The sequence below is a fragment of the Lissotriton vulgaris genome, chromosome 7 (genome assembly GCF_964263255.1).
Source record: "Lissotriton vulgaris chromosome 7, aLisVul1.2, whole genome shotgun sequence".
Lineage (NCBI taxonomy): Eukaryota > Metazoa > Chordata > Amphibia > Caudata > Salamandridae > Lissotriton > Lissotriton vulgaris.
Genome location: NC_141695.1, coordinates 372,830,655 through 372,853,238, shown reverse-complemented (window position 1 = coordinate 372,853,238; position 22,584 = coordinate 372,830,655). Strand labels below are relative to the sequence as shown.

General features: G+C 48.3%; 1 protein-coding gene across 4 annotated transcripts in view; it reads right to left on the bottom strand.

Annotated features, from left to right (window-relative positions):
* Positions 1-22,584, bottom strand: part of PPP6R1 (protein phosphatase 6 regulatory subunit 1) — a 1,178,344-nt gene that overhangs the window by 1,057,044 nt on the left and 98,716 nt on the right. For all 4 annotated transcript variants that reach the window (XM_086930305.1, XM_086930304.1, XM_086930307.1 and 1 more), the window contains exon 2: positions 1,565-1,796. In XM_086930305.1, coding sequence (XP_086786431.1) covers positions 1,565-1,791 — 227 coding nt within the window. In that variant the 5' untranslated portion in view covers positions 1,792-1,796. The remainder of the gene's footprint in view (positions 1-1,564; positions 1,797-22,584) is intronic.

The window sequence follows — 22,584 nt, the reverse complement described above, 5'->3', positions numbered from 1 at the left end:
CGCACTGTAGTCCAGGGGAGGAGCCACCTATCTCGTGATACTTCGAACACTCTTCCAGGACAGCAATGTGCAATCATCCGGACCCAACACTAGGCGGCGATCTATGCACAGATATGAATTCAGCAGCCCACATGCCTCGAACGTTGCAGTTACTAACGTTGCCTTATTAACACAATCAACTCTTTGCTGCTGCAACAGGAATTAACCAACGAATAAAATGGCATGCAAAACACGGATGGATTTAGAAGTAATGTTTATGTGAAACTAGGATTAAGGAAAAATGGACACTACTTCTTACCATAGAGACCGTAAAGAAATGTTCGCGATCAAGTAGGTCTTGGAGAAAAGGAAAAGCCGTCATTTGAAGTGCAGCTTTTTAAAGGGCAAGCCTAAAACTATGTGCTGAAAGCTCGTATGCAGATCTGAGACAACAGTGAAGAAGTTTAATGTCAGGAAACCGCTGACAAGCTACTTGTTCACAAACAGCCGCCACATCGTGCAGGCTGCGGATTTAACCTGCACTCAGGGTTTTATATTCATGGCTTTCCTGGATTTCGCATATTTCAAAGTTATCTTTGAGCAACACGGGTGTGGGACAACGGTTACAACCTAGTTACAAGTATGGAGTGAGATTATGCTCCCGCAGATAAAATGCTTCCTATGGAACCAGGTCGCAACGTGATTATTCAAGCAGATGAAAGTTACCTTACTTTGTGCATCAAATTAAAATGTTATAGTAGGGCAGCAGGCGGTCAACACATGATTCATGCTGAATAAAATGTTCATATGTAAATATACAAGTTTGATTAAAACCTTTACCCAAGGAGCACCCAAACAAATTCCTAGCTCAAAAGGCAATGCTTACTACATTTACTGCTTGCAGTAGTGTGACGAAGTGTGTCTGTAGCGCGCCCACAAATGTTACAATATCAATTATTATGTCGGCGCTGCTGGTTACTGTCAAAAAGTAATCCAAGTTTCTTCTAATTTCACCCCGTGTTTCACAAAACTGCACAGGTTTTTAAGTTGGCAGGAGGCCGTCTCTAGCGTATGGAGAATAAGGTATATGCAGAGGTAGACAGAGAGAGACCTGAACTTCAGTCTGCACCACACAGTCACCCTGCAGGACTATATGCTTCAAACAGTGCCAGGGTTGCTTTGCCACCAAATGATCCTAGTCTACAATGGATACCAGAAGTTCCCCCATTTCATATAGTATTGGTCAGTTGCTTAGTAGGATTCCATATGTTGAGCTTTTAACTATTTTGGGTGACTTCATATAGTACACTGGACGCATAACTCTCCTAAAGCTGGTTAGCATCCTCACAAGTATCTATTCTCACACTCTGCAACACGTTCATGTCTATACACAACGATGTGATCACAAAAGACTTCGAGTACATCTCCAAACCTCATATTCTTCAAACATAGGACAATCTACAACCAATACCCTTTTCAACCTTGCACCCAGAGTGCTGCCAAGAAGCAGATGCAGATCTGAGTACTTCACAACTATGAATGGTCTGCAGCAACGCAACAAGATACACTTGTTTACTGTCCTTACTTGAAGCGAACTCTCTCATCCATGTCAGCAGGCGGCTCTTGAGTGATGCAGGTGACCAATGCCTCCATGTTCTGCGGCCGGATGAGAAAGTCCACCAGCTTGCGGTTTACCACTTTGCACTCCTGCAGCACATCCTCCTCATCAAGTAGCTCAAACAGGGTAACATCCTCCCGCTCCAGCAGGGTGTCCACGTGGGAACTTGTGTGAAGGTCAAACTTCCAGAACATGATCTCTGCAGGCAGCCAGCACAGGGAGAGAAATATAAACGCCACTGAAAACGAAATAAAACATAATCCAGAACTACAGAAAGTGCAACCATGACATGGAACATATCAATAAAAATAAATTTAAATAAAAGATCAATGGAAACAGGAAAATGAGATTAAATAGCACCTAAAGGAAGTCAGTTAAAAATTATTAAGTCCGACTTTCGTTAAATTGTATGCACCAATAAAGACATTTCCACTTCACCAATGAATTCAAATAATAACCTTCATATCTCGCATATTTTAGAGCTTTTAGATTAACATTGAACAATTGCCCTTTTAGAATAAGAACAAATCTTTTCGGCAAGGTTTAGGTGGAATTTAATTTTTGCACGTCTCCAAGTTGGCAGATGACACCCTAGCAGGTTTCTGGACAATGCTCCTGGCATGATATGCAACTTCAGGCGTTGACGCACTACAGTGCCAGGAGAAGGTGGGTCAATGAGAAGGAGGTGGGTGTGTTGCTTTAGGAGGGTGTGAGGGTATATGTGATGAGGAGTAGTGCAAGGAAGTACACTGGGTATGGCCAACACGACTGTTCGAGTATACAAATAAGTAGTATAATTCCACAGGAATCAGAATACATAATATACAAAACCACCACTTATATATATATATCAATTTAAATAGCTTTTGAGCTTACATTTGTTAGATCTTGCCAATATGTCAGTAACATTTTCTTTTATAAAATAAGCCACTCCCGCTATTGTGGCAAGCAGTCAAAAGGCCGAAGTCCTACAAGTCATAAGCAATGTTTGGCACACCTAGAAATCCAAAAATTCAGAATGAACATGAAGTAAATGTTCCAATCTTGACATTGTGCCAGCAAGGCGGCATATAGTGCATCAACCTCCAGAACAGCCAATCAGGCACCCTTACTGCCAGCACTGAAGTGATAAAGTATGAAGCCTACATAAAGCCTAATTATTATCTTGGCCGGTGAAGTGCTTAGTTTTCTTCATCAGATTTGGATTCAGAGCAACACTGATAAATGCAAAAACGTAAGAAATTACCAAAGCGTCATGGGTAATTTAGCATTTTGTTAACCCACACAATTGCAGAACCTGCAACACCGCCAGACAAGGTTTTAACATGCTCATCCTTGGTGGTTTCATACAAAATCATATAATTGTGAAAACATTATGCAAGGCACCTCTATTAACAGTATATACATGGTGAGTTAGAGCAACCAGTCACTATGTCACAGGACACATACTAAATGTGTTAAATACAGTCAGGTGTAATAAAAGTCATTAAGGGTCACAAGTACAGTTGCAAACCATCTTGGTGGTATGCACTCAAATCCAAAATGGTGAGGATATGCTCCTTTCAAACGAGGTCAATATCTCATTCTTGGTAATCAAAGGATGGTAATTCCACCACATGCACTACAGGAGTTTGTAGACATCTACACACAACTAAAAGCAGCTGTGGACCTTTTAAGAAAGTACCAATGGAGGCGATCACGCAAACATATCAATTGTATGTATGTAGTGTAATTATACAGCGTGGCCTTACCCAAAACTGAGTAGAGCGATGCACAGTCAGATGCAACAATACAGTCAATGAGTGATCAGAGGGGTAGCTGGACTTGGAAAGTGGAAGTAGATTATAGTCTTGAGAAATTTTAAAAAGTCTAACAATTCAATTCCTAACCCAAGAGCAACACATGCAACTCAACTCTAGGTTAAATACTTTCATAAGGTTATAGGAACCAGGCAGACCCATTGCAGCTACTGGCATACACAGTGCTTCACTCTCCTCTTTAGTACAAAACCTGCCAATTTCAAAACACTGCTAAAACCCTATGGTATTCATCTTCCCAGGTTACACTATTGTCGCAGAACATAAAATGTGCATGGGGAGATTAGGATCAGGTTTCATCGCTAAACTTGCCTGTTCTCTTCACTAAAACAAATTGCCGAATTTTTCCAACATGCAATTAATGTCATCTCATGCATACAATACTTGATTTGTGCCTGCAGTTTGGAATGCACCAGAACTCACTTTTGGGAACAGAGATTTATTTTTCATCACCAGACAAAGACCAAGAAAGCAGATGGTAGAAAAGGGAGCAAGGAGGAAGAGAAATAATAAAAAACCGTGATAAAGAGAAAAGGCATGGATGAAAAAACTTGCAAGAATGAGATGGAGACAAGCAATGTAGAATGGTGTAATCAATTATCAAAAAGAAGGGAGGTCTTGCAGTTATGATTTAGGAAAGGAGTGATATGTGAATCAATAAGAGAGAAGTCCTAAAGTTTCCCTAAGGGGAAGAGAACTGGATCTTTTCAATAATTCCAGCAACGTCTTTTGTCTTCACTTCTGTTGGGTCTTTTTATGATATTGACCAGCTCTTTGTAAATCTTGTCGGCCTCCCTGCTCCGCTTGTCCCTCGTTTCCCCTCTTTTTAACTAATAAGAACACTGTCTTGATGAAGGTGTTAATAAACAAACCGAAACGCTGCGTCGACAATTTGTATTTTATTGTTCATTAAATGACAATTTTGTATTCTTGTTGTTCTGCAAATGATTTGAAATTTTTAATCCTATCGTGATAAACTTGAACGGACACATTTTTAATCCTTTTTGTATGGCACTGTAATTTTTGCAATCATTGATGTATTATATGTAATAAATTGTAAACATTTTATATTGATTTAATTGATTTTTCATTTGTATTTTACTCAATTTTTCTTATTATTGTAATGTGGTTGCTAATTTTTTGGTACTTTGAGTTAAGAATGGTGTAATCAGCCCAGCTGCCTGTTGACCCCCCCTGCGAGGCGGGATGTCCGACTTGTGATCAAGACGGGGGACTCATGTACTTTCGCTTCAGGTAACAGGGCTGGATCATCCAATAGGGGATTCTTGGCAGAAAGCGCACACACCCTAGACACTTAGAGGTTAGGGAATGCTTGGTAAGAATATGCTATTTAGACCTTGTTTTATATGCTCAAATATATATATATATATATATATATATATATATATATATATATATATATATATATATATATATATATATAATTTTAGCAAGATGGTGGAACTAAACATTCTGCTCACTGTCCTTGTATTACTTATTACTCTGATGTTTGTCTACTTATCATTATAGCACATTAATTCCATACAAGAATCATGAGGAAACAAAAACTGAAAAAAACGCCCCTGCTTGTAGTGCTTCTATATTTCTGAGAGAAACCGAGCACATGTGAGAATGAGCAAAAGGGTTCCAGGCCTGTTGCCACGATCACTGGCAGAGGCTCAGGGTCGTCATGTTCTGTATTTGGTATAAATTATTTGCTACCTGTCTAGGGATCATATTGCGGCAATGTGAACTAGCTGGTCTCTAGGACGACATATCCTGTGGGGTGCATGGAATTAGTCTGGCACCACACCTACATTTATGTTGGCCAACAAACATGCAGTTCTTACCAGGAAGTAGGAAACTACACGACAGATCCCTCTAGCCAGCATCATCCACTCTCAAGACAAACATGCTCTCCTACACAGATAACCCACAACTCATTTTTTCCCTCACAGACAAAACGACCAGTACCTGGATCAAGTCCAATACCTGTATGACTGAAATAGACTACAGGATGAAAACCAACAGCCTAAAGCTGAACATTGAAACTGATCTTCGGAAAGAGAACATCACTGTGGAACTCCACCTGGTAGCCAACAAAGCTAGGACAGACAACCACTCCCACCACCAATGGCAAGAAACTGCGGATCATAGTCTACCGTATACTCCATATAAACGCCCAAGTCAATGCCTTTACAGTTTTATGCTTCTATAACCTGAAGATGCGGAGGAAGATTTTCAAAGGGCTCCCAATCAGCACCCAGAAAACAGTCACTCATGCCCTGGTGGAAAGCAAGCTGGACCAAGCGAACACAATTTATGCTGGGAATCAACTACAGAGAAAAATCACCACAAGGCTACAGACTATTCAGAACTCTGGGTCCAGACTCATCCTCAACCTCCCACACCAGACCTGCAGGTACTCCACTGGATCCCTATTCATAAACGAGCACAATTCAAACTCCTCACCCGGACATTCAAGGAAATATCTAACACTGGCCAAGCATACCTCAAAAATCGCATCTGCTTTCACAAACCTTCTAGACCCCTCTACTAGTCTGGACTCTTATTCGCACATTTGCCTCAGATACAGAAACCCAGATCGGGTTGTTGAGCCTTCTCCTACATTTCTTCTAAAGTGTGGAACAACCTGCCCCAAAACACAAGAGCCTCCTCCTCTCTTTTTGAATTCCGAAAGATGTTGAAAACCTGGTTTTAAGTAGTCCCACTAGGCCCTAGGTGTTACCAGACTCATGCCTGCCCAGTGCAAAGATGCATTCCCAGGTGATAATGCGCTAAACAAATCAGCATAACACTTGTTAACACTATGGTTCATTGAACGTGACAAGAAGACTCTATGTAACCTTGTATGTAGGTTGACTGATCTGCACACATTTCAGCCAACACCAAATCTACTGAAATGTCTAGGTTTTGAGAATATTTACAATGACTGAAATAAATGCCCCATTTACAACTCTTGTAGAAGTGCTAACAGAGTTTCTGCCAAACTCCACTGTTGAAAATAGACTGGATACTCAATATACTTGCACATGGTGGTATTTGAAGATGTAACAATCTAATTTTAGACTCTTTACTGTACTTTTTCCTTCTTATTTAGGTAAACTTGGTTGTGTATCATTAAATAGTTATGTCGTTTATTTTTTATTAACAACTTAATTGAAGTTTTGCAGCAAGACATTTCATCACACAGTGCAAAATAGGTTTGACATACATGACTGACATTGCTGGAGTACTTGATTTGAAACGGTAATATTGTACATCTCGAGAGACCAGAACAGTCGCACCATTTCCCACAGATCCGTTCATGCTTCTGGGGGCAGCCACGAGCCTTGAAGACTGGCTTCTCCTGATGAGCGCACCAGTCCACCCTTGTCCACCAGCACCCAATTGTCAGCAGCTACTGTCACTTCCATGCACGGCCACATCCCTCTTGGCAACTAAGCAAGCCATCCCCAGAAAAGCATGTTCAGCTCTGGGGCTCCATACTTCCTCCAGCAGCCCAAGCAAAGACACAAGAGGGGTGAACTCCAGGGTACGCCAAGAACCGCAGAGCGTATGTGACTGACATCCTCCCAGAAGGGCCGCCGCACCTGACATTCCCAGGCAACATGGTAGAAGCCTGACATTGGAAGTGCACATGCGCGCATTGTAAGCGCCTCAGTGTGAGGTACGTTGCATGCAAGTAGGCACCATGCAAGCCTCCCTCAAGTCATCATCTAGTTCTCCCACTCAGGACTCCCATTGCTATTGGGCCTTGTCAAGATCATCCAGAGCATGAATAGCCAGCGGTCAATAAATTGCGGATGCTGCCCCCCTTCCCCACACCTTCCCCCCTTACCTAGCTTCCCTTGGAAAATCTTCACCTCTAATGGACTATATTCAGGCAAAGAGTTTTCCGCAAGGTCGTGGGCAGACAGGGCGTGGTGTAGTTAGAGAAACCAGAAGAACTGTGAACTGGACAAACCATAACCGATGTTCAACTCCTGCAAGGACATAATGCTCCCCCTCATAAACATCTCCAAAACAATGACTTTGGGCGCTTGCCCAAGAGTTCCGACATGGCGCACGCTTCTTTTACGAGCTCCGTGGGCTCATACAATATCCTCCATTAATCCTGTTCATCCGCATTTGATTTTGCTATCTCCAGCCCTCCCGCAACATACCGGACGCACTGAGGTGCAGCAGGAGATCCGAGCCGCAGCGATCGCGACCAGAAACTCGGGGATCAGCATCCTCATATCGTCCGCTGCTGGGGCTCCAGGATTCACTTGCGCTGGGACCCGCACACCACCTCTGGGGATCGCGGCGAGTGGCAGGGTGATCCTTGTCACCCCAGGTGCCCCTTGGGAGTGAATCTGCTGCGTTGGCTGGTTGGATTGGCGCTTACGGTGTCCCGCGATCGGGAGATCCTGTGGCGCCTTTTTACGAACCCTTGGCCTGGCGGCCATTTTGGAGGCGTGGTGAGCACGCCACGGCTCGTAGCCGTGAGGTTGCACTAAGGGGGACCTAGCCAAGACCAACACTGGGGCCCCTTTTATGCGAGTGCTCTTGCGTTCAGGGGGCAGCCTCACGGGACACAGATTGCTGTAGGGACCCCCTGCGGCACGGGGCGGAGACCCTGTGGCAGCAGACTGGTGGCAGCTGTTGGTGCAGACCTCTGACAACGAGATGGTGAGTGCGGCAAGCTCCCCGGGGGAAATCAGATGCAAGCTCTCTCCCCCCCCCACCTCCCCCTCATTAAGCAATTGCGATTGGACTCTCTGATGACCCATACAACCCCTGCCCCTCATATTGCCAGTTGGCCACTGACATTGTGCAGCGAGGGGTTGTAGCTAAGAAGCGGCTTGTGACTGCGGAATGGTCCCCTAGGTGGGCCCCCCTCCCTGGTACGAGATCCGGGACTGTGCCAATGAGTGTCCACCTGCTGGGCTGAAGATCCCCGTTGGCACGGACGAGTGGCTCTCGTAGGAGAGGGCCAGGAGAACATTCCCTGGGACGCAGCCGTGGGCACTCCACGGGAAGCCTGCGTAAAGACTGGGCGCATGGGTGACACCCACTATGGGGGCGCGGAGGCATCGTTGTGCGGAAGCGGCTGGGCTAGGCCTGGTGCGGCTTGGGTGCTGATTGCCTCTGGGCCTGTCTTCCCGCCAATAGCTACGGACCGAGGGATCAGACGTCCTGTCGCGCATTTGCTGGGGCTGTGGATCTGTGGCCAAACATACCCAGTGGTGCCATACTCTCCATAATTGGGCCATTACCCACTCACCTGCAACACAATGACCATGACAAAGTATGAAAGCAGAGCACCCTGTATGGCTATGCGGGCCCTGGGTCACACGCACCGGAGAAGTCGAGCCAGACTCCGGAAAACACAGCTTTGATGACTGCAATAACCCATTCCCGCGAGGCACTTGAGGCCAAGATCAGAGAGGTGGGATCAGATGTTGCCCTTATCAGTGAGATCTGCCCAAAGCGGTGGATAGGTTGAAACGTGCATTTCCATCGTGGAGGATACAACTGCATCCCTCCAGGAGCGAGTGACCTCGCTGGAATTTATCGCGAAGGGGCTGGCGATCAGGGAGAAGATACCAAGGGAAGGCATGACGAAACAACCTTTGATTTGTAGGCTTACTATAGGGATGAGAATGCAACAGGGAGCAATTCCTCACGGGATGGATCACGAGCTGGATCCCCCAGACAACATTGTCGCAGTGCTTTATTATCGAGTGTGCGAATCGTGCATTGCAAGACTTTTGAACTTCCTGACCGCGATGCTGTCCTTGCACAGGCCAGGTTGGCCGGCAAACTCCACTACGAATCTCACCATATTCTGATCTTTCCGAACTACATGCGCCTGATGCAACAACAACGCCAGTCTTTTACTGTTGCTAAAGCCAGATTGCGGGACTTGAAGATCCAATATGCCTTGCTTTATCTGGCGAGTCATTTAGAAGTCACGTACTAATTTTTTCGTTACCCCCGAGGAGGTCTTCGCCTGGATAGCTGAGAAACGGAGCCGCAAGCCGCATACTCAACCACAGTTTGATTCAGAGTCATCGTCCGGAGAGACCATATAGCAGACGGTTAAGCCCAAGGCAAAACCTATTTGCAGATCGCAACGCAGCTCCAAATCGCGGAGCACTACTGAATTAGGAATAGCAGAGGATTGGTGAGCCCCATCAACAACAGGACTGGCAACTGGAGAACTTTAATGGAAATGGTTGCAGTGCGGATAATATCTGCCTTGTCAAGGCCTACGTGAGGCCTACCCACCACCCCCCATAACTTCTCAGTATCTGAGAAGTGTATTTATGTTTAGGGACAGTTCTTTTGGGACTTCTTGATATGGGGTTGGGCCCTGCTCCCGTTGGGACAGCGGTGTGACACTTACAGCAACAGATGCTTTAGCTGTTATGTGGTATTAGGAGGGGTTGCGTTGGTTAAATATTGTTGGTTACACTGTGTCTTGCTTGCTTCTTATTGTGGTCTGTATGCCCCGTGACAGCCCGAAATTCTCCCATTTCATTAGATGCCCTTTCCTGGCTAGGGCAAGGTAGGCTCCAGGTGGTTAGTTGAAATGTAAGTGGGCGTTACATAAGATCAAACGGGTTGGGGGCCTACAGCAGGCCAAGCGTGCCTTGGCCGATCTTTTCTTACTACAGGAGACCCATGTTATGGGCAGTAAGGCGCTATGCCTTGCTCACTTTGGCTATATACAAGTCTATCACGCGGAGTTCACTAGCGGCTCCAGAGGGGTGACCATCCTCATTCACCACTGAGTTCCCTATATACACACTCTGAAACATGGACTGACCCCCAGGGTAGATAAATTTTTGTGTTAGGGACATTGCACAGAGAGGCCATTCTCCTGGGCAGCGTATATGCACCCCCCACTCTCAGACTCATTTGTAGAGCGACTATAGGCCTCACCATCATTGGTGGAGACTGGGATGATGTGGCAAATATGCACAGGACCGGTGGAGGTCACGCACAGCACATGAGGTACCTAGGAATACGCATCTGCATACACTAGTGGGGGATATGGGGTGGTTGGACACATGGAGGCACCTGCATCCAGGCACATATGGCTAAACATTATTCGGCCATCCAGGACAGATTATATATTCATACCATACTATTATTTTCGAATTGCTGCGACTGATATCCTACCTAGAGGTCTACCGGACCACTCTCAAGTGGCCTTAACACTGAGCTTAGAGGGTACACGCCCTCCTTTTCGATGGCGCCTGTCTCCGTGGCATCTCCAAGACCCGCAATACACGTTACACCTATATCAGGCTCTCACAGCATATTTCGCTGAAAATTAGGGCACGGTGGACTCTCCGGCTATGCTCTGGGAGGCTATGAAGCACACCATGAGGGGGGTGGATATTGCATATTGTGCCGCTCAACTGAAGAAACGCAGGGAGGCCCTGCTTCAGACTGATGCCCAGATCCTGCAATTAGATCAGAAATGTAGAGGCGAGCACGGCGAGTCCAACCGCTGCCGGCTGCTTCAACAAACATATGCGGACACGCTACGCAACGAGGCCAGACAGGCTTGGATGGCATCCCGCAGTAGAATTTATCAATGGGGTGACAAATCCAGTTCTCTTCTGCACCGCTTGTGCCAGCGCGCTGTCCGCCCAATGAGCATACCGGGGATTCCAAATGGGGATTGCCAGACACTTACGGAGCCTACGCAAATTGCTGCTAGTTTTGCGACGTACTATATGGAGCTCTATGCTCCCAGAGACGCTCTACCGGAACCCTTGATACAGCAATACCTCGATGACTTGCCTCCCAAGGCCATTTCGGACGCTGTGAGGGGGGACTTGGATGCCCTCCTGACGGTGGATGAGTTGCATGCGGCACTTGTCTACCTATGGTCCGGGAAGGCGCCAGGCCCAAACGGTTTCCCCTGTGAATTTTTATAATCATTTCAGACTCAATTCCTCCCTCACTACTTGGAAGTGATACATGCAGCCCTGGACGACGGGAAGCTTCTTTCAGATTGGCGGCATGCTGAAAATCGCTGTCTTCCCCAAGTCGAGCCGGCCCCCAGACCAATACTCCTCGTATCGCCCTATTTCATTGTTAAATATGGAGGCGGAACTGTTGGTCAAAGCATTCTCCAGCAAATGCCAGAACTGGTTCACCTGGACCAGGCCAGCTTTATGCCCCAGCGGGCTACCCGCCACAACATCAGACAGGTGCATAATGCGATTGCGGCCATTGATCACCTTGAGTGCCTGACGGCCCTGCTTTTAGCAAATATTGACAGAGCATTCGACTCTCTGGGATGGATGTATTAGTTTGCTCTCTTGCAACGTTTAAACTTTGGCCCTGACTTCTGTCTTATATTAAACTCCTATATACTGACCTTTCGGCCTCTGTCAAAATAGCTGGTGCAGTATTTGCTCCTTTCCCTATAGGACGAGGTACCCGTTAAGGTTGCCCCCTCTCCCCATATTTATTTGCCATAGCCATGGAACCCTTGGCCGCATGGGTGTGTATCGATGCCCAGGTTAAGGGCTTTGAATGGCTCGATGGGTTCTTGGATCGCTCTCTATGCGGACGTCCTATTTTTTCTTACGGATCCGAATCAGATGGGACCGCATATTCTCCGCATAATGCAGATATTCAGCCAGCATACTTGCTTGTATATGAATACTAAGAAATCTATACTGTGGCTGATACATGGGGCCCGGATATGGGCGCCTGGACGACGGGGGTGACACTGGCTACTACTGGTACCTTGGTGTGTACATCTCAGACACCCAATCGATTTCATGGGACAGAACATTGCCCCCATTTGGACGTGAACTCAGGCTGAGAAGGAGTCGTGGTCGCGTATGCCACTCTCTATACTGGGCAGATCAGCTATCTTTAAAATTGTATCCCTTCCTCGTCTCCTTTACCAACTACAGAATCACCATGTTCAGATAGCGCCCTCCTGGTTTCAACAGCTGATCTCCAGGCTCTGTCGCTTTTTGTGGCACGATCAAGCTGCTGGGGGGTCCCTTAAGACGTGCTTTCAATCAACCTATTGCGGGGGTATCGCGACCCCCGATATCCAGTAATACCATATTGCTTACCCACTGTACAAATGCTGTTGCTTCTTCTTCGGTTCCACCCCACACAATGAACACATCATCTATATAGTGTTTCCAGGTTTTTAGGTGTGCCGTATATGGGTTACTCTAAATGAAGATGTGGTCCTCCTGAAACTAGTGTACGTAAAGGCACGCCATGCTTGGAGCAAAGGTATTGCCCATGGACATGCCTTTGAGTTCGAAGACGTGATATACCACCAAATGTCAATGCCACCTCTGCGCATTCTATGATGAAGTGTGGGGGGGTGGTATATTCCCAATCCATATCAAGTAGGATCTGTTCAACGACAGATAGTGTGAGTCTTTGAGGAATGCTGGTGTATGGCGCCTCTATATCCATCGTGATGAAGAGATCCTCAGTTGTGTTGATCTCCAGATCACGTAAGAGACACAGAACATCCTTTGTGTCCCTAAGGTAGGAGGGTGATTTTTTGCACGATAGGTCTTAGGAACCAATCGCAAAATTGCGATAAGGGTTCAAGGACAGAGCCAATACCGGATACTATCTGCCTACCAGGTGTGGGCATTCTATTCTTTTGAATTTTTGCAAGTGTGTAGAACCTCGAGTAATAGCGAGGCCGCTAAATCAGACTGGCAAGTGGCTAACACCCCCCCCCCCCCCCCCCTCGAGGCGAGACGTGGAATGGCCTGAGGTGGAAGGGGGGTCATCTGAGCCCTGCAGGAACAGTAAGTTGTGCCACTACCCAATAGGGACAATCTGTATGGGCTTGAACCGCTCAAAGCAACTGCCTCCCCCGGAGACGCACCCAGCGATGACCGGGGATAGCCGAGACACAGCCAGACTGAGCGGCCAGGCACCCCTACCACGCACAGCGGCTGCCAATCCCAGAGCCATGGTGTAGAGGGAATTGGAAGGACTGGTTGATTCGGTACTGTGGCCCCTGCCATGGAGGCCTGCACAGTTACTGCCATGGCCCAGGGGAGCTCACGCCGCCGATAACAGGAGGGTGGTACAACAAATTGCAATGTGCCCCAAAGCGCGCATTGTAGCAAACGTACCGGAAAATAATTCATAACCAGGCAGACCGTACACAAAGTATCCATGGGAAATGGCAAGCAAACATTGGCGACCTAGACTATACAGATTAGCAGTAGGCGCTGGAGTCCCCACAGGAGGTGGCCATACCCTCAAGGCTGCGGCAGGTGAAACTCAAGGTTCTCCACAGGACATATTTATCTAGGGAGGTGCTGGCCAAGATGGGGAGGGCAGACACCAATTCTGCTTGCTACATTGTGGGGACATGGGTACATTCTTCCATACAATGTGAGAGTGCCCAAATACCAAAACATACTAGGGAACTGTTATGGACATTATAACAAGGGTCGCTCCAGTGCCACCGGAACCTAAGGGATGTCTCTTGAACATATGGGAGGCCACTGACCTCAATCGTAAGGCCCAAGATTGGGCGACACTGGGCATAATAGCAAAACGTAACCACCAAACATTGGGGACATGGGAGGCACCACGTGTGCAGAATTGCGCAATGACATGGACTGGGCCATGGTGGGCGATAAAGCAGTATATGTAACTAGAGGATGTCCCAAGAAGTGGGAGCGGGTGTGGGGAGAATGGAATAAATTCAGAGGAAATATCTGTACCCTACAGTCGGAGATACATGCAATTGATGACAGCCAATGATACACTGTACTAGATATTGGAGGGACCTGCGGGAGTGATGTCTGTGGAAATATACGCAGTTACTAGAGACATTAGCGGTGGCATGGGAACCTTAACTTCCGTATAATTGTACAAAACCATATGTAGGATGCTGTCATTTAAGTCGTGCAATCAATAAAAAGTTATTTAATTTTTTTTTTTATTTATTTTAAAAGAGGGCAGTCAGCCCCATGGGATTCAATTGGAGCGTGGCCTAGCGATTAAAGTCGCCATTGAGCTGTAGGTCTAGACCCCGGAAATTGAGGGCCCAGGCCTGATCTGGAAGGAAAGACACCTGGACCCATAGAGATTTAAAAGAATTATGCTAAGGGAATGTCAGGGCACCAAACCCGCCCAAGAGAGTCGCCCTGAACCTCTACAAGGCACGATCTGCCTTAGTTAACAGGTAGACTGGATGCCTCACCATAGAGCTGGAAAATGTTAAGGCAACGAGACCCAGAAAGCTGTGGATCTCTCAAGACCAAAAGTATTTCATCCACACACAACGCTTCAAGACCAACTCCCCACCGCCAGCCGCTGAGCATCACAATGTATAAGCCGCGCCAGAGGTTCCATCACCAAGGCAAATAGCAAGGACAATGGGCAACCTTGAAGTTAGCCATGCTCAATGAGGAATGTTAAAGACAACAGCCCGTTAACCATACCGTGAGGGGTTAGGGAATGGAGAGAAGCCGAACCAAAACCTTCTTCGGGTGGCGCAGGGCATTGAGAGTACAACTTCCGGTAGAAATCCGCAAAGGTCTCAGCAATCACTGTAGTCTCCTACTGGGGACATCCTGTGGAGTCACGAATCCCTGGGACCACTCTGTCAGAGACTCCACAGATCGCCAGCCAATATAATAGTTTACAAGATCTGTCGCCTGAGGTATAGACACTCTGCGTTGAGGCCCTCCAGCACTTCTCTGACCTCCTCTAAAGAAACCTGCAGCAATTCCTTACGGTCTGTGGCCAAGAGACGACGGGACTGCTCGCTGTCCAGGCGGCAGAGAAGATGCCTCTCGAAGGATCTTGGCTTCAGTTGCTGTCAGGCGTGCAAATCGGCGCGTCTCCGTCTAACAGTCTTTAATACGGCCTCTGAGGGAAGGCTCGTTATCTGCCCAAAGCGTCGCCGCGGACGCTACCCAGCCCACATTGAACTAAAAATATTGATGTACTTACTCTTCAACAAAGGTCACGCATTCCGAAATACACAAGTACCAGACATTAAACATCCAAGCTGTTGAGCTCCCCACGACAATAACAACATGGCATGATCAGAGATCCCACGCCGGAGGATGTGTACCAAATGAATCGAGAGAAGGTCTGCTGCCAGAAGCCACATCAAGTCTATGCGGGAGTCTGCTACATGCTCAGCAGATTGATGGGTGTAGGCCCGCAGACCAGGATGCTAGGAGCGCAATGCATTACAGAGGCCCAGCGAGTCCGCCCAGGAAGACAGGCAGACCAATTGGGAACGCCTCGCAGGATACGGAGAAGAAGAGGCATCAAGGACTGGGTCCGGAAGCGAATTAAAATCTAAAAATATTGTGATTCCCTGAGGGAGAGACACAATAAGAGATCAAGGTGTGCAAAGAAGGCTGCAACAGGGGTGACAGGACATAGAAGGATATAAAGTTATAATGGCCCGCTTCCAAACGACCCTCAATACCTACATAGCTACCCTGGGATTCTGTGTGATGTGCAGTAGCTGCCAGGGGGAAGAGCCTTGTGCAATAATAAGGTGACTCTCCTGGAACTGCGGGTCAAAAACCCTATTGTAGCCAAAAGAGCCTAGAAGATGATAATTCGCACCCAGTAAGTGGATCTACTACAGTAGATTGACCGCCGGCCTGTGAAGCTTAGTGAATCACAGCACTGTGAATTGTTTAACACAGTCCAGGAGGCTGTTAATATTACCTTTGGTGAATGTCTTAACACAACCAAAAGAAGGGTCCAACCAACACCCAACCTGGGGGGTATGAAAGGGGTGGTGATGTGATCCCCCCCCCCACCCCGAAAGCACGCTGTGCCATGCCACAAAGCATGCTAGCCACTATTGTCTGTGTAATTGCCGCTACTAGCAAGGTGGTGGCAGCTCCTTGTGTGTTGTGCTGGAGAGTTCGTGCAGATTGCGAGGGGATCCTCCTCTGCATGCTTACTAAAGCCCAGTGAAAATACGCTGGATATTGGGACTTTGTCTATGTAAAATCGCACCTTTTTAATAATCAAGACAATTGACTTAATAATTGTTTTTAAATCTATTTTAGCCAACTAGCATTGTTGTGGCTTCTCTGTACCCCTAGCCCCGTTCCACCGCGGCGCCGTGCCGTTTGTGTGGAGGGCAGGGTAGAGCTTCATTGTGCCTCAGGGCCTGCTCCCCGACCTGAACGGAATTAGCGTTACAGCTGGGGGCGGGGCTTAGCCCTTAAGAAGAGGTAGGAGTGGGGGCTCGAACTACTAGCTAGGTGGTGGCAGCTCCTTGTGTGTTGTGCTGGAGAGTTTGTGCAGATTGCGAGGGGATCCTCCTCTGCATGCTCACTAAAGCCCAGTGAAAATACGCTGGATATTGGACTTTGTCTATGTAAAATCGCACCTTTTTAATAATCAAGACAATTGACTTAATAAATGTTTTAAAATCTATTTTACCCAACTAGCATTGTTGTGGCTTCTCTGTACCCCTAGCCCCGTTCCACCGCGGCGCCGTGCCGTTTGTGTGGAGGGCAGAGTAGAGCTTCATTGTGCCTCAGGGCCGGCTCCCCGACCAGAACGGAATTAGCGTTACAGCTGGGGGTGGGGCTTAGCCCTTAAAAATGGCTTCACGGAAGCGCAGCGGACAAGCGCAGCGGGAGCGCCGTCATCGCGCCGAAGCCGCGCCAAAGGGGTGCCAGACTGCGCCAGTCCGCGCTGGGATCGCGCAAAGCGCTATTACCCTTGGTCCCCGTAGATGCCATCATGAATATAAGGTAATAACCTACACTAGTCATCAGCTAAGGGACATCGGGAACACCTTAAAATATTCACGATGTCCATGTTTTGAGCTCAACAGTCTTACCAATCTTAATATATTACAATGTGCTACATGTGCATACAAGTTAACTCCTTCCATTGCACAACGTATACCACATAATCCGGTCAAAGCTCAAGGAAAGAATAATATCCTATGCGCGCTTATCAATGCGAGATCCCTATCCAAACACAAAGATGACATCTATGAACTACTAACCAGCAAAAATATAGACATCCTCTTTGTCACAGAAACCTGGGCAGACCAAGCGTCCGGGCCAGATTTCCGCTCTGCCATTCCTGAAGGATATTTGGTAGTTAGACAGGACAACCCCTCAGAAAAAAGAGGAGGTGGAATAGCTGTCATTTATAGACAACACTTTACTCTTAGGACAGAACCTCTAAATATTGGAGGTGCAGAAGCACGAACCTTTTCCTTTGCGCTTTCCCCGGCACAATACTTTAATGGTGCATTTCTTTATCTCCCACCCACCTCTCGAACCATTTTTTTTAACAGCCCTTAATCTCTTGTTAGAGCCAGTAGCAACAAACTCGAATTATACCATCTTAGGTGATTTTAATTTTCACTTAGAAAATACCACTGACAGGGATACCTCTGTTCTAATTACTGACTTGTCATCGGCTGGCCTGAATCTATTGAGCAAAGTTCCCACCCACCAAGCAGGCCATACCCTTGACGGCATATTCTCTAATGATCCGAATATTCTGCCACCACAAGTAGAAGCATTAACATGGACCGATCATGCTGTAGAACTATTTACCATTAAAACTATAAAGGATAAAAATTTACATACTGTACACCGCCCGCAGGTCCACTTTCGAGATTGGAAGAACTTGAACGTGACCAACCTACAATCAATTTTAAGTGCCACCCAATCAGATAATACAACACACCCCTACATGACTGCTGAAAACTACAACACATGGCTTAACAATGCCTTTACTCAACTAGTTCCCCCAAAAAGGATGATGTCCAATCGAATTAAACCGTCCGCCCCTTGGTTCTCTGAATTGCTAAGACTCGAAAGGCAGCTGTAGAAAAACAGAGATTCTATCTTGAGCAAATAGAGTCAGCCAAAAATTCATCCAAACAGCTTTATCAGGTAGTCTCAAAATTATCCACCCCACCAGTCTGCTCTACTGCTGAACCATCTCAAAGTTTGTGCAATAATTTAGCGGCATTTTTTGAGCACAAAGTTAATGACATCTTTTTAAACTTCTCAGCCCAAATCAACCGGGATTCTGTTAGAAATAGGGATGGCATCCTCATTGGAGCTACCACCTTTGAAAATTTCTGTTCAACATCTCTTAATCAAATAACAAACCTTATTATAATAACTAAATCAGGATCACCATTAGACCCATGTCCTCCTCAGATACTTAAGACAGTTTCTAATCTAATAGCACCTGTGCTTACAGAAATTTGCAACAATATGTTTTCCTCGGGACACTACCCCTCAATCTGGAAGAAGGCCATAATTAAACCCCTTATAAAAAAAAAAAACCTGGACCCGGCTGAGCCGAAAAGTTATCGTCCAATTGCAGCGCTCCCTTTCCCTACTAAAATAATCGAAAAGATCATGAACAGCCAATTAACTAATTACATCGACCAGAACAATCTTCTCGATGATACACAATTTGGCTTTAGGAAAGGCCATGGGACGGAGACAGCATTAATAAAAGCGGCAGATGAAGTCAGAGAGATTATGGACCAGGGAGGTGCAGCAGTGCTCATCCTGCTGGACTTATCTGCTGCCTTTGACACGGTTGATCATAACATCCTGATCAACCGGGTAGGCAAACTGGGCATAATAGACAAAGCCAAATCTCTTCTGGCTTCTTTTCTGTCAGACCGCTCCCAAATTGTTAAATTGGGTGACTTCTACTCTCCTGTCTTCTCACTACCGTGCGGTGTTCCCCAGGGCTCCTCGCTGAGTCCAACACTATTTAACATCTATGTGTCGGACTTGGCGAGGGTAATTAAGTCTTATGGAATGGGGTTAACATCGTACGCCGATGACACGCAGTTGATATTAGCCATCCATAACAATGGAGAAGCAGTAGCAGCAAATTTTCAAGATGGAATGATGGCAATCAGTACTTGGATGGACCATAATTGTTTAAAATTGAATTCGGAAAAGACAGAGGTCCTGATCTTCGGCCGGTTGACTCCATCTTGGTCTCCCACTTGGTGGCCGGCAGATCTGGGCTCTCCCCCAACCCCAGTAAAAAAGGTCAGAAATCTAGGGGTTTTATTTGATGAGAAGCTGTCGTTTATGAAACTCCTGCAGTTTCTCCCGCTGTATGCAGGCAAGACCCTCATGTGCACGTTAGTACTATCTAAAATGGATTACTGCAATGGACTATTGCTAAACGCTCAGGAGCGAGTCATGAGTAAGATGCAGTTAATCCAAAACGCTGCTGCTAGAATTCTGACACGGACACCTAAATTTGTATCAATTTCCCCTATTGTTCGACAACTACACTGGCTTCCATTTCGAAGCCGTACAAAATTTAAGGTTCTGTGCATCACCTATAAGGCTATGAATAATATAGGGCCGCATTACCTGAAAAAAGCCTTATGCACATACATGCCAACTAGAACTCTACGTTCTTCTTCAGCTCATCTACTGCCAGTCCCCCTACGAAAAAGGCAAACTGGGGAGACAGAAGCTTCATTGTCGCTGTCTCTAGACTGTGGAACACACTTCTTTTCCACATAAAAAAGAGCCCTTCACTGTTGACATTTCGTAAGCATCTAAAGACTTGGCTTTTTGATCAAGCTTAGGCTACCTTTCTCTCAGCACGACGGATCTCTCCTCAATAGCGCCGAGACACCTAAGGGTATTTGTGCGCTCAATAAATTGCAAAAATAAATAAATAAATAAATACTAACCTAGAGGAGGAAAACCGTGTTGAAACAAAATAAGCTTTAAAATAAAACAGGCGGGGGCGTGGCCAAGATGGCGGGGTGAGCGGACGCTTCCTCCCGTAGCTCCTCCGGCCCAGCTCAGCCCGAGCCCCGATCCCTGCGCTTCTCTCCCCCCGCGGCTGCACTGCGGGTGAGAGAACTGTGCCGGAGTTCGTGGGGCACATTTTGATGCCACTTTGACTTCTGTGGCCCCGGGGGAAGTCCCCGAAAAGTTTATTCGGAGATCGCGCCGAGGAGTGGAGCCCGGGTCGCCCCGAGGAGAAGAGCTTGGAGGCGGAGCATACGGCGGCGCTGTCCGCGCGCCTCGGCTGGGCCGAGTGCTGAAAAGCTGAAAGCCGGAGATCCCGAGGGAGCGGAATAGACGGACTCCGCGGAGTGAGGAGGCTTCCTGACCGGTGCCCTGGTGGCGAACACCATTGCTGGGCGACGACCCCAGCCCTGCGCCGGCGGCCTTCCCCCTACCCTGGGCTTCGAGGGGTGACGCCTTGCGAACTCCGCGCCTGGAGGCACTGGATGGCGGAGTTCGAGCAGTGCCTGAGCCGGGCAAATCAACTGGTGGTGAAGGGAGACATCGGTTTCGCACTTTCCGGACCCGTTGCTGTTTGAGAGTCGCCCACGGACTTGCTGGCCCGGGCTGCCTCCTTGGGTTCCACCCTCCCGCCATCTTGTCTTTGTGTAGCTGAGCCCAGTGACCCTTGCCCGCGCCCTTCTCACACGGGAGCCTCGGTTCGTCCTAGCACCGACTCATCTGCTGCCCTCCCTGGGAGTACGAGGCTGGAGGCCTCCACTTTGGACGTTGCTGCCTGCCCTGCTGGCCCGGGGGTCGTCCTGCCCAGGCCCGGGCCTCCATTTTGTCGCCTGTGACGCACTACCCTTGTCCCCGACGAGGGCCCCACATCTGGTGCCCGCGAGCGGTGGCGCTCGCCTACAGCAACTGACCCTAGGCTTCACCGGGGGCCAAGATGACTGGGAGACGTGGCGCGGCACGAGGAGATCGCACTTTGCCGGAAATGCTCGGCAGGTCCCAGCAACTACGCGACAGGGCACAGCCGTCCCCGGGGGCCTCCCGGGCATCAACGGACGCAACCGTGGGCGAGCCACCAGTCACGAGGTCCTTCATGGAGGACTTATTCAGCTCCCTCAAGGAGGAATTTCAAACTCTTAAGACCGAGGTGGCTGGAGAGGTCCGGGAAGTGCGCAGGGAAGTCGACGGCCTGGGCGAGCGGGTCGATGCTGTGGAGACGGCGGCCCAACGTCGCGATGAGGAGATAACTCATCTCCAGCAGGACGTCCTCCGCCTCCGGGAGCAATGTGTTGAGCTCCAGGCCCACTCGGAGGACCTCGAGAACAGGTCCAGGCGGAACAACATCAGGGTGCGAGGTGTTCCATCCGCGGATGAAGGTGCGGACCTAGTGGCCTATCTGCAGGACCTGTTCCGCGACATCTTGGAGGAAGAAGCGGATTTCCCGATCCGCATTGACAGAGCACACAGGGTGGGCCGCCAGCGCCAGTCATCGGCGCCCCCGCCTGATATCCTGGCATTCCTGCCGGATTTCCCCCTAAAAGAGCGCATCATGACGGAGGCCCGCAGGAAGCAGCCGCTGACCTTCCGAGAAAGACCTGTGGCGCTCTACCAGGACCTGTCCGCCATCACACTGCAGAAGCGCAGGTCTTTCCGCATCGCTACGGACTTTCTGCGAGAGCATGAGACACCCTATTCCTGGGGTCACCCCTTCCGTCTTATCTTTCGATGGAATGGGGTGCTGCATCAGCTGCGCTCTTTACAAGATGTTTGTGGAGTACTGGGCCTTACTGCTACGGAGGAGGAAGGGGCTACACCCGCATGGCGGCGCCCCGAGCGGCGGGGCCGACGGAGATCGAGGAGGCGCCAATCGTCAGCGACGGCGAGTCGCCCAGACTCGCCCACCATCAGAGCAGACATGGCGGAGGCCCTGAGGACTGCGGCCAGGAACTTGCCTGAAGCTACTGGTGTGGCCCTAACGGCCTAACTTTTCTCCGGGGGGAGAGACTCTTCGCTTTACCGATGCTGGGCTGGGGCTGGAGGCTGGGGGGGCGAAAGGGGGGGGTGTGTGGCTGGACGTCCACTTGACTGTTTTCTGCAGACTCGCCCACTTGGGCTAGACTGAGACTATGGGGTGTTGTTTCCTGTTTTTTTTTGTTTTGGTTGGTTGCCATGGGTTGGCTCTGGGGGGGTTTAACTGTTGGTTTGGTGTGGGGGGGGTCCCGTCCGAAGTTGTCCGAACATGTGCGATGTTGCCTCTGGCCTTCCCTGCGCCCCTACCCCGCGCGCCCCCTCCACTGATCCCTCGCTCGCTGCATAGCGCGTTGTTTCCCTGGAGGCGATGCCTCCCCTGAAAGTAGTGACCCTTAATGTT